The following is a 13,457-nucleotide window of genomic DNA, read 5'->3' on the forward strand; positions in this document are numbered from 1 at the left end:
AGTGCCAGCTCCTTCTGCAAGTTATCCATGTCCTCCATGTTGGAGGCAGGAAGGGCAACTTGCCCTTGTTCTTCCTGTTTCATATCCAGCTTTGCTTTTCAACTGATGGCCTTGCTGACGTTTGGTGATATCAGGGCCACCATAAAAACCGAGGCAACAGTCTTACATAGACTTCTTTATCAGCTTGCACAATTGTGTAAGGCCTAACTCCTATAATAAATCTCTTATTCCATATCTCTCATGGCTCTGCTTCCCTGATTGAACCCTGAGTGATTAATCATCTAATCCTCAGAAGCAAAGGGGCTTTGAGGAAGTTTATAAGCCTTTACATGAAGAAACAGTTTTTAATACATATTCATGCAAGTAATATGGATGCTTGCCAATCTAAGCAACAGATAGATGTGCCAACTTTCATTCTGAAGCCATATACCAACCCCTTGGAAAGTGCTAACCAAATACCAGTCCAAATCTTCTCTGTTCTTTTCCGTCAGGTCTATTTGCCTTTCCCCAACTACTATTTAGGGGAAGCCTAGAATAAAGGCAATAGGACTGAGATCAAAAATGAAGGAAATCTGAAACAGGAACTTCCATAGCACAGCCATGTACTTGGAGTTAAAAACGTCCACAGCACAGACAGCTTTAACAATGGTTAGAGAAATTTTGCTTTTCATAAGAAAATTTTCCACTTGCTGTGACAGATATTAGTATGAAGACATGCTCCTATCTCTACCTATTCAGGCTTTGTTTGGGTTTAATTTCTTCCAGGCAAGAGACTTCCACAAGGGATTTTTTTTCTTCCCTAGCAAAACTGCAGAGGGAGCTGGTTACTTGGAGAAGGAATAATGCCTTTCTCAGCTATGAAGGGTGATCAGTCATGAGTTGACTGAATTCAAATACAATAAAGATACATAATGAGGGTGAGCTGATGATTGATGGGAAATAGATGTTTTGAGGATGTCTTTGCCACTAGTTGAGCTAATAAAGATGAAGATCACTTGGGAAAGGTCGCAGAGTACTGGAATTATCTGGTTTTGTGTGTCTTTCAAACTAGACTACAAGCTTTATAAGGGGAAGGGACAAGGTGTCTTATTTTTCTCTGCAGTTCCATCACCAAGCACAATGGCTGGCACATAGGAAGTACTTGGTAAAAAAAAAAAAAAAAACTTTAACTAAAATGACTAGGTTTTTGTTAAAAGTGGAATAAAAGCCTGTATTTCCCAAGAGACAATTAAAAGAAATTTACCAAAGCTCAAGTGGTCTTAAAAGACCACAAAATATCCCTCCATGTTGGGTCATAAAGCTGGTCACGCAAACTCAAAGCAGCCCATTGAACCTGTTTCCCTGATGAGATGAGAGGAAGATTCTAGATTCCCCAGGGTCTAAGTCAGGAAATTTAGGATTATTTACCTCCCTCATTCCAGTGGGCTATTCTGAAAGAGGATACAATCAACTTCTTCAACAAAACAAAATAAAACCCACTCAAATCACATAGTACAGCACGGAAGATTATGGGCACTAAGCTAAGTGTCACCTACCAAGTATATTTTGAAATTTCCAGATAATTGCCAAAGAGGAAACGCTGACACTGACGATAGTCGTGGACACCTACGACTTCCATGTATGCATTCTCAGTAACATCTCTTACCCCGAGGTGTATCTGGAGAACATCACCTTCTTCAGTAGTGGAGAGGAAGCTTCGCTTACTAAAATCAGCTACCAAAGACCAGTCATCAAATGCCAAGTGTCTACGAAGTTAGAACTTCTTGTATGCCTAAATGGTGGGCCTTCCCTCTGACCAAGCTTCAAGGCTGATGTCTTAAGTTATCTAGTGCTGCTCTAACATAAATACCACGGGTGGGCGGCTTTAACAACTAGAAGTTTATTCTCTCACAGTCTAGTAGGCTGGAAGTCCGAATTCAGGGCACCAGCCAGCTCCAGGGGAAGGCGTTTTCTCTCTGTCGACTCTGGAGGAAGGTCCTTGTCATCAATCTTGCCTGGTCTAGCAGCTTCTCAGTGCAGGGACCTGGGGGTCCAAAGGATGCACTCCCCTCCTGGTTCTTCATTCTTGGTGGTAGGAGGTCTCCTGTCTCTCTGCTCGCTTCTTTCATGTCTCAAAAGAGATTGACTCAAGATACAACCTAATCTCATAGATTGAGTCCTCCCTCACTAACATACCTGTCTCTAATTCTGCCTCATTGACATCATAGAGATAGGATTTACAACACACAGGAAAATCACATCAGATAGCAAAATGGTGGAAAGGCACAACACTGGAAATCACAGCCTAGCCAAATTGAGGACACATTTTGAGGGGATACAGTTCAATCCATAACAGCTGATACTCACTAGGGTTTTCTGCCATCCCCCAACCCATATTCTCATCCCTTTCACTCTCCCTGAACCAGCTGACCCATTTATCACGGTTTTAGCACTCACCTGCCCTGTCCCCTGAGCTCTAGACCTGTATAGATAATAGTCTACTAGCCATCTTCACCTGAATTTCCAGCATTCAATGACAAATTATTTATTGAACACCTGCAATGTATCAGGTTTGGGGTACATCAGGGAACAAAACACAGATCCTCACCCTCATGCAGCTTCCATTCTAGTGACATGTGTACCAAACTCAGCATGCTTAAACAGAACCAACTGGCTTTCTGCCTCCTGCTCCTCTGTCTCTGTGCCTTCTAAGTTAACAGTGTCACTACTCACCCATCTTCTTTTCCACCTCACCCTCACAAGGTACCAAATCCTGTCAAATTTACCTCAAATTTTCTCTCAAATCACTGATGCCTCTCCATGTTCCTCCCATCTCTACCTATTCAGGCCTCCTTGGCCTTGCAGTGGGTGCCTCTGCCTGGAATCCCTTCCTGCCAGCCCATTTCCTTGCTGCTACCACAGTGGTCTTTATAAAACCCTGATCTAACTTCATCACTCCTCTGCTGTGACCACTCCCCCCACAGCTCAGAAGACACCAGGCCCTCTGTGATTTGGTCCAGCCTCTACCATCAGACCTAGCTTCCATTACACTCCCATGTTACAGTTATGTCCAATTGAGCCCCCCATTCATTTATTCCCATAGTCTTGTCCTCTAGCATGTTCATCCCCTTGCCTCAGCCCTCACTTCTCCAGGCCTGGGAGTCCCTACTCATCCTTCAAGGACCAGCTCAACTGACATCTCTTCTCAGAAGACTTCCTCTACTCAAGTAGGTAGTGGCTTCCTCCTTCAACTTAATTATGATAGCGTACTGATCTGCTTACCCATGTGCCTCCCTGATCAGACCGAGAACTCACTGAAGTCAAGAATCATGTGGTCTATCCCAGGAACGTTCAGTACCATGTCTGGCACATAGGAGATGTTCGAATTAACAGCTGCTCATTTTTGGTAACTCTCCTGCATTTAAGACAAGGGCCTTTTGCTTATCAGCAAGGATCCCTAATTCTGCAGAAATAATTCTTTTCTTTCTAGGGATAGGAGGTACCAGATTAAATAAGATATCACTCACTTCACTTCTGGAGGCAACAGCCCGGTGCAGTGGGGTCAGCCACATGTTGTCCTTGGCATTTACACGAGCTCCTGGAACCAAATGGCACAGGTTAGAGGCATTTCAGACTTAAGGAAAGCAATGCTGATATTAAGTGAAATGCTGTATCTTGCTCCCGTTTGCCTGGTACACTACTACCCTTTCATTTTCTGTGTGTCACCCATAGGCTTTCTAGCCACTGAATGGGATGAGACACCCGGCACAGTAGAGGGAGCAAGGACGACAGCTGAGAATGTCACAGATTTGGGTAAAGGCTATATGTGAGATGCAGGGTCCCTCATTTGGATAGGAGACACAGGAGCGTTAAAGAAACCAGAGGTACTCTAGGACTACAGGAATATAGGTTCTGATAAATGAAGAATTTTTCAGGAAAATATGTATATATTCCTGAACATTTTATATATATATAGTGTCATGAGGACATCATGTGATTTGAACGTGTGGGAACACCATATTACACACAGGGAGTCCCCTCGTTACGAACATCCGACTCGCAGACAAGTTATACTTAAGAACAGACTGCCATGAAGTCTATTATAGTAAACATTTGAATTAAGTACAATGGTTCATGATAACGAATGCACACACTATTTTGTGATGCTCATGAAAACACTGCAGCGTTTGGAACTGTTTCTTAAGTGTTATGTCTCTATGTCCCATTGTCTGATTGGGATTTCAGAACTCTATTATAACCTTGTAATAACCTTATGTTATCAGGAGGGATCAGTCCCTGGAGAAGGACACTATGCTTGGTATAGTAAAAGGTCAGCGAAGAAAAGGAAGACCTTCAACGAGATGGACTGACACAATGGCTGCAACAATGGGCTCAAGCATAATAACTGCAGGCATGGTACAGGACCAGGCAGTGTTTTGTTCTGTAGTACACAGGGTCGCTATGAGTTGGAACTGACTCAGTGGGACCTAACAACAACAACATTATAACCTATGGGACCACAGACATATATGTGGTTGGATGTCACCCAAACGCATGTTATGCGGTACATGGCTGTATACATATATACACACACATATATATGCATACATGCATATACATACATATACATGCACGCATCAAAACCTGTAAAAACCAGAACGTGTGTAAGGTGGGAGCCTGTCAGAGAAAGAAAACTCAAATATTGTCCACTAACAGAGAGCAATAGAAACGTGGTAAGCTACGCCTGTCAAAGGCAGAAAACTTGCTACGCCCGGAAAAACAAGGCAGTACCATCGATTTCCAGTTCTCCCAGGTTTCACTGTATAGGCAGTTCCCAGGTTATGTACAATAGCCATTCCCAAGCCTGTCTTTAAGTCAAATTTGTAGTTAAGTCAGAACAAGTACATACAGTTCTTATTTAGTGTCAATTGTTTGTCTTAGTATATAGCATATATTTTACCTTTCTATGCACATAAAGTACTTAAGAAACACTATCAAACCATGCAATGTTGTCATGAGCATCACAAAGTGGTACATGCATTCGTTATTGTATTTAACTCAAATTTTTAATATAATAGGCTTTATGGCAGTCTGTTCTTAAGTATGAGTTGTCCATAAGTCAGATGGTTGTAACCCAGGCACTGGGTATATATGTTTTTATATATATATACACACACACATATATGTATATACGTACAACCATGTAGATATGTAAAAGATCGGCAGTTCAAGTCCACCAGGCGCTCCTTGGAAACTCTATGGGGCAGTTCTACTCTGTCCTATAGGGTCACTATAAGTTGGAATCGACTCGACGGCAGCGGGTTTGGGCTTTTTTTTTTTATATAACCATATATATATATACATATAATCAGATATATAATTTTATTTTTGATCATTAAATGTATATGTATGTGTAAAAACGGCATGGGGGAGGTCACTGACCTTCTCCAACCCCACAAGGGGAAAGGAGAACCAAGATCAACAGCACAAGGCTGACTTCCATGAAATGGAGGACAGACAAGCCTCCTCTAACTCCACGAGGGGGAAGGATAACCAAGATCAACAGCACAAAGCCGACTTCCATGAAGTGGAGGCCAGACAAGCCTTCTCCCTCTGCCATCTTTATTAATTTTGACATCAACCATCCGTTGCACAGCACTCTCTACTTCTCTCTTGGGTCGGATAATTCATTGCAATGGCCACACAGAATTCACAGACCATACTCATAATTATGGGGTTTATTAGGGAAGTAACAGTTGCATTTCAGGCTCAGGAACACTCAGGATACAGTTCTTCCATCTGGACAGCCTCTTCTCAACTGTGCCAGTGGACATGCCTCTCCCTGGCCCTAGGTCTGTCCCCACAGGCACTCAGCTTTGTCTCTCCATGGGCTGGGAAGCCTACTGTGCTGTCTCCTGCTGCTGGGTCTCTGCTTCTCACCATCTTCAGGATTATAGCTTGCTCTCTTTCTCTTGGTTTCCTGCTTCCAGTAGCTTCTCGGTGCAGAGATTCTGGGTCTAAAGGACGCAATCTCCACTCCTGGTTGGTCTTCCTTGGTGATGGTAGGATCCTCCTCTCTGCTCTGGAATTGGCTATATTTTAAGGCAAATGACCAACCCCCTTGGTGGGCCACAATTACCCTATCACACAGTCCTGCTCAATCACCTGAGTGGGAGTTACAAGACCATGGCTAGAAAGGCCACACAAAAGTAATCAACTGCACTGCAGTGTGTATATATGTGTGTGTGTATATATACACACACACACACATATATACACTGCCACTATCTATCTATATACATATATATATACACACACACATATATATATACCACAAAACCCTTGGCAAACTTTTAGAAGTGAACAACCTTCCAATGAATTCATACTAGATGCCAGTTAGATTTCAAACAAATCAGAATCCCAAATATTTCTGAGGGACTAGCTAGATATTTTGGTAGGAAGAAGCCAGCTTCCATGGAGCTTTTGAATACAGACATTAAACCAATGTGGATTGCTCATAGCTCCCTCACACTATGAGGAGGACAGAGAGGCTCAAGCACGTGTCCGAACCAGCTCACACTCAGAAATGTGCCCATGCTCAAGTCCCTATGAGCCACATCACTTTCATGGAGCCGAAGTGCCGTGGCTGAACAAATTCATGGGAAAGCAGCATACGCTCTCCTTCAGTGACATCTCAACAATTCTCCACAATCACAAGCTCACTAGTCTACTTCTGAGCCACTGCGATACCCAGCATGAGTTTCCTTTGTAGAGGTTCTGGGTTTTGCTTCTTCTGGTTAGAGATGGAAAGTTTCATAAAAGAGTTACAAACAGGCAAAAGGAGATAAAATGTACAATATCTTTGCAGATGTAATAAAAGGAGCTTATTTCAGCCTCCACCACCCATCTGTCAGTTTGTCTTACTGTGGTGGCTTGCACGTTGCTATGATGCTAGAAGCTATGCCACCAGTATTTTAAATACCAGCAGGGTCACCCATGGTGCATAGGTTTCAGGGGAGCTTCCAGACTAAGACAGGGTAGGAAGAAAGGCCTGGCAATCTATTTCCAAAAGCAAATGAAAACCCTATGGATCACTACAAAATATTGTCTGATATAGTGCTGGAAGATGAGCCACCTAGGTTGGATAGTACTCAAAGTACACAGTAGCCACAACAACGGACTCGAGCATACCAACAATCGTGAAGATGGTGCAGGACTGGGCGCCATCTCATTCTATGGTACATGGGTAGCCATGAGTCAGAATCAACTCGACTGCAGTGATCAGCAAAAACATTTCAGCCTTTGGACAATGAGGAACAAAGCCCAGGAGAGAAAAGAGTGGAAGGATGAATCAAAGAACCTAGAAAGTGAGGCTGAGGAAGGGAAGTACAAAGGAAGTATCTCAGGGACAGAGGCTGAGAAAGTCAAGTGGAAGCAGGGGCTGACTAATCATGGAGCCAAGGTCAGCTGGCAGTGCAAAAATAGGAGCCTTCTAAAAAGGCAGCAGGAGGCTTTCACGGGTAAAACTGAGCTGGAAGTTTGGTTTAAGCACCAGCTAAAAGAAAATAACACATCATAGAATTTACACTATTTTTCTTTTCTTTAACTGAAGAAAAACAAATACCATCAACAATATTAATTATAGAAAACAAAGACATAATAATTCCTAAAAGCAAAGAGAGCTAGAATTCCTGTCCCCACTTCCAGCTCTAATTTTATTGGTTTTGAGATGGGGCCAGGTACAATACTTTTTTGAGGGCTCCCCAGGCTCCCAGTTTATTACAATATGCTGTCAAGGTTGAAAGTCACTGATAAATTGTTTGAAAATTATTTGAATCCTAATTTCAGTAACTCTAGCCAGGCAGCTCACCTGAGAAGGCTCAAGTCCCAAACCTCAAAAAGCACCAAGCTAAAGCCAGTTTGGGTGTGCTAAGCGTCAAAAGGAGTCCCTGGGGTGTACAAACAGTTAACATGCTCTGCTGCCAGCCACAAGGATGGTTTGAGTCGACCCAGAGGCACCCCAGAAGACAGGCCTGGTGACCTACTTTCAAAAATTCAGCCATTGAAAACCTTATAGAGCACAGTTCTACTCTGACACACATGGGGTCACCATGAGGTGGAGTCAACTTGATGGCAACTCATTTTATTTCAAGGATGCTGTCTGGTTGAAAGAGAGACCCAGAATTATTGTCGCAACTAGGTAAGACCGAAACTATAAAAATTTGCCTATCACAATGAACAGCAACAAACCTATTTTACTTTATTCTTTGATCACACAAGTAATAAATGAATGCATTCTTCTTTTTGAAAAAGTAGATCCTTATAAATTTAATTAAAGTTCCTTTGATTATTACACCCAATGCTGGACTCTCCCCACTACCTCAAGTTAGTCACCACTCTGAGTCTAGTTGCTTTTATGTGTCATATGCAAATACGTATACCCTTAGAAAATCTAGAGAATTAAGTTGGGTGGCAAGTACAACAGTGTTCATTGTGTTATTCTTTTTTGTATATTTAAAATGTTGCATGACAGCTTTTAAAAGAAAATGTATACCACTGTTTTATAAGTACATTTTTTCATAAGTGTATCATATTGTATTGATACTCCAAATTTGCTTGTTTCACTCAATATATTTTTTCATATCTATCCAAGTGGGTGGGTACTTACAGAATAAGTCCATTCCTTTATATTTTATTCCACCATATAAATATACCATATTTTTCATGCATTCTCTCTACTGATGGGTATTTAAATTGCTTACAATATTTCACTATTTAAACATTTCTATTAAGAACATACATTAAATGAATCCTTGTGCAAATGTGCAAGTACAACTACTCCTCACTTATCTACTAGCTCGTTATCTGATATCTCGCATTCACGATGGTAGGAAAAAGTTTACTGTCTGACTATTTTGTGTATTAATGATGTATGTCTGACAGTCAGGAACACCAAAGTAAAACTGGCTGTGATGGTTAAGGTTGTGTGTCAACTTGGCTGGGCCATGATTCTCAGTGGTTTGGTAATTATGTAATGATGTAATTTGGTTGCTTTGTAATAATGTAGTCATCCTCCATTTTTGCATAATGCCAATTTCATATAATGACCTGGTCTTTGGAACCTAAACATATCACTAAACGAGGAATGGATGTATTTGTCTATGATAGACTATTAGAAATGGACTTTCTGGGTCATCAAGAATGTACACTTTTGTTTTCCATAAATACTGTCAATCCCCCAAAGTGTGCTGCCATGCACACTTGCCAACAGTGTATAAGGTTATTTAGTTTCCCCACACTCTCACCAACACTTGATATTATTAGTCATTTAAAATTTTGCAAATCTCATTGGGAAAAAAAAAAAACATCTTATTTTTCATTTTCCTGTTTAATATGAGGTTGGGGATCTTCTAAAAATATTTACTGGCCATTTGTAATTTAGTTTCTGAGAATTGCTTGTTTGTATTCTTTGCCTATTTCCTCTGTTTTTCTATTATTGTTTTTATATTATAATATATTTATATTGTGTTATTATTTCCACTACTCGTCTGTCAGTTTGTTGTACTGTGGTGGCTCCATGTTCCTGGGATGCTAGAAGCTATGCACCGGTACTTCAAATACGAGCAGGGTCACTCACAGTAGAGAGATTTCAGAGGAGTTTCTAGACTAAGACAGATTAGGAAGAAGGACCTGGCAATCTACTTCTAAAAAAATTGGCCAGTGAAAACTTATGAATAGCAGTGGAAAGAAAAGACCAAAGTGGATATCAGAAGAGACTCTGAAACTTCCTCTTGCATGTAGAGTAGCTAACGCAAACAGAAGAAATGATGACTTAAAAGAGCTGAACAGAAGATTTCAAAGAGCAGCTTGAGAAGACATAATAAAATATTATAATGAAACATGCAAAGACTTGGAGTTAGAAAACCAAAAGGGAAGAACACGCTCAGCATTTCTCAAGCTGAAAGAACTGAAGAAAAAATTCAAGCCTCAAGTTGCAGTATTGAAGGATTCTACGGGGAAAATACTGAACGATGCAGGAAGCATCAAAAGAAATTGAAAGAAATACACAGTCACTGTATTGAAAAGAATTGGTGGACGTTCAACCATTTTAGGAGGTTGCATATGATCAAGAACCAATGGTACTGAAGGAAGAAGCCCAAGCTGCACTGAAAAAAAAAAAAATTTTTTTTCTTTTTTTTTCACTGAAGGCATTGGCAAAAAACAAGGCTCCAGGAATTGACGGAATACCAATCGAGATGTTTCAACAAATGGGTGCAACACTTAAAGTGCTCACTCACCTATGCCAAGAAATTGGGAAGACAGCTACCTGGAAACTGACTGGAATAGATCCATATTAGTGCCCATTCCAAAGAAATGGCATCCAACAAAATGCAGAAATTATCAAGCAATATCATTAATATCACGGGCAAGTACAATTTTGCTGAAGATCTTTCAAAAGCGGTTGCAACAGTACATTGACAGGGACCTACCATAAATTCAAGCCAGATTCAGAAGAGGACGGTGGGGAATGAGGGATATCAATGCTCATGTCAGATGGATCTTGGCTGAAAGCAGAGAATACCAGAAAGATGTTTACCTGTGTTTTACTGACTATGCAAAGGCATTCGACGGGTGGATCATAATGAATTATGGATAACTTAGTAAAGAATGGGAATTCTAGAACACTTAATTGTGCTCATGCAGAACCTGTACACAGACCAAGAGGTAGTCATTTGAACAGAACAAGCGGATTTGCATGGTTTAAAATCAGAAAAGGTGTGTGTCAGTGTTCTATCCTTTCACCATACTTATTCAATCTCTATGCTGAGCAAATAATCTGAGAAATGGAACTATATGACGAAGAACACCACATCGGGATTGGAAGAAGACTCATTAACAACCTGCAATATGCAGATGACACAACCTTGCTTGCTGAAAGTAAAGAGGACTTGAAGTACTTACCGATGGAAATCAAAGACTACAGCCTTCAGTATGGATTACACCTCAACATAAAGAAAACAAAAATCCTCACAACCGGACCAAAAAGCAACAATATGATAAATGGACAAAAGATTGAAGTTGTCAAGGATTTCATTTTACTTGGATCCACAATCTATGCCCATGGAAGCAGCAGTCAAGAAGTCAAACACCATATTGCACGGGGCAAATCTGTTACAAAAGACCTCTTTTAAAGTGTTAAAAAGCAAAGATGTAACTTTGAGGACTAAGGTGCGCCTGACCCAAGCCATGGTATTTTCAATCATATCATATGCATATGAAAGCTGGACAATGAATAAGGAAGACCGAAGAAGAACTGAGGCCTTTGAATTATGGTGTTGGCGAAGAATATTGAATGTACCATGAACTGCCAGAGGAATGAAGAAATCTATCTTGGAAAAAGTACAGCCAGAATGCTCCTTAGCAGCAAGGATGGCAAGACCTTGTCTCATGTACTTTGGACATGTTATCAGAAGGGACCAGTCCCAGGAGAAGGACATCATGCTTGGTAAAGTAAAGGGTCAGTGAGAAAAAGGAATACCCTCAATGAGATGGACTGACACAGTGGCTAGAACAATAGGCTCAAACATAGCAACCGCTGTGAGGATGCCGCAGGACAGGCAGTGTTTCTGTTATACACAGGGTCGCTACGAGTCAGAACTGACTTCAGGGCACCTAACAACAATTGTTATTTCTTTTATTATTACTTGTATATTCTAGAAATTTTTAGTTTTATGCAGATCCAAATGTAGTTTTTAATATTAAGATTCTTCCAAGAGAAACATGTACTGACAGGTAATTATGCTGCAAAGCACGCTGGGCCTCACAGAGCAACAACACCCAGTGTGTAGCAGCACCAGCAGTGTTTTTGAGCTGTTTCAGAATCACTTGAGGAATTTAAATATAATTAGAAATGTAGGGTATGGCTTCTTGCAGATACTCTTTAAGCCCTCCATTCCTCCACTTGTCCTCCTCAAAAGGTCAAGTAGGCAGCAGCCAGGGAAACCAAGTCTTTCCCCCCAAAACAAAAATTATTATTACAAAATCAGAGTTATCTGAACAGAGATCCGTGCTGCATTCCATCGTCATCTTCTGCTGCTGGCTTCCTCAGCCTCCTCCTATGTGGCTATACCAGCATCTTGTTTATATGTCAGAGGGAGCCTCTGACATGGCTCTGGATTGAATATTTATAACCAGTTTTTCTAAAGGAAGCTTCATGTTATTTACCTGCCTGTCAGGCTCCGTTGTGCACTGAAGGACATGGTCTGCATATGTAATGATTTAAAGGCAAATGCTTTTTACCCAAGGACATTTTATTAAAGCTTAAACCTGAAAACAAGTGCTAGCCCATTCTGATTCTTCAGAAATAAAGGCGCGACCAAAAAACACCAAGTGCAAACTCCAACCACAAATTGTGTTCTTCATCTTATCCGTATTACCTGTTAATTTTATTTTCATAGAGGTCAGAAATAAAAGAAATTCTGAGCATATTTTCCAGAGGCAAAATTTCTGTTCTCTTAGCCCTATCATGGAGCCCTGGTGGCACAGTGGTTAAGATCTCGGCCACTAACCAAAAGGCTGGCAGTTCGAATGCACCGGTTGCTCCTTGGAAGCCCTATGGGGCAGCTATACTCTGTCCTATAGAGTCACTCTGAGTCGGAATTGACTCTATGGCAATGGGTTTGGTTTTCAGGTTAGCCTCGTCATCTAGTAAGAGGTAGAAGGAAAAGAAAAGAAGTGGTGTGAGAAAGGTGGGCCAGGGAAAATCTTACAGACACCAAAGAGTAAAACTTATTTTTCAGTTTGGGTTTATCGAAATTTTAACTTTTAATTGTAGAAATAAATACGAAAGAAAAACCATATCAAATGTGATTATAATACAATGAGATCAGATTATTATGGATTTTTTCTTTAACAAACATGCCAAGTCTTATCACAGCACAGGAGCACTCTCCTTCACAGTTAGTACCTTGGCAGACTGTATGATAATTCCAAGTATGTGGCAATTACTTAAAACATTTTTGAAACTCCCCCTGGAGTTGCTTTTAGAGCCACTTTATACACCCATGAGAAAATGGCTCATTACTTTGTAATCACACTACAAAAAAATGAAATCCTTCTTCAAAGGATGGATATTCGTCATGCATAAGGAAATCAAAAGAATGATGTACCTGGCTCTGGAGGCAATTTGCCACATTTTGGAAAATCGCAGGAAATCATTTAGTAGGAAAACCACTTGATTGGTGGCATAAGTTTTAATAAATTTATATTTTTTACTAGTAACTACACCCCACAAACACCCCATGATCAAAGGACGTACTTCCAGTTGTCTTCCACCAACCCAGGACTCTCACATCTCATGTCTAGAGTTTTTCTATTGGATGTTGTTAGTGGTCATTTACTGTCTGCTCTGCTTCTTACATCTCAATCTTAGTCTCTAAAGTCTTAACCACTGATTGGTTCACATTGATCTTACTCAC

At 40.8% G+C, this 13,457-nt stretch overlaps 1 protein-coding gene across 4 annotated transcripts in view; it reads right to left on the minus strand.

The window, feature by feature from the left end:
- Window positions 1-13,457, minus strand: part of ANKRD44 (ankyrin repeat domain 44) — a 381,499-nt gene that overhangs the window by 163,086 nt on the left and 204,956 nt on the right. For all 4 annotated transcript variants that reach the window (XM_049888893.1, XM_049888894.1, XM_049888892.1 and 1 more), the window contains exon 4: window positions 3,507-3,577. In XM_049888893.1, coding sequence (XP_049744850.1) covers window positions 3,507-3,577 — 71 coding nt within the window. The remainder of the gene's footprint in view (window positions 1-3,506; window positions 3,578-13,457) is intronic.

This window comes from Elephas maximus, chromosome 6, assembly GCF_024166365.1.
Source record: "Elephas maximus indicus isolate mEleMax1 chromosome 6, mEleMax1 primary haplotype, whole genome shotgun sequence".
NCBI classification, from domain to species: Eukaryota; Metazoa; Chordata; class Mammalia; order Proboscidea; family Elephantidae; genus Elephas; species Elephas maximus.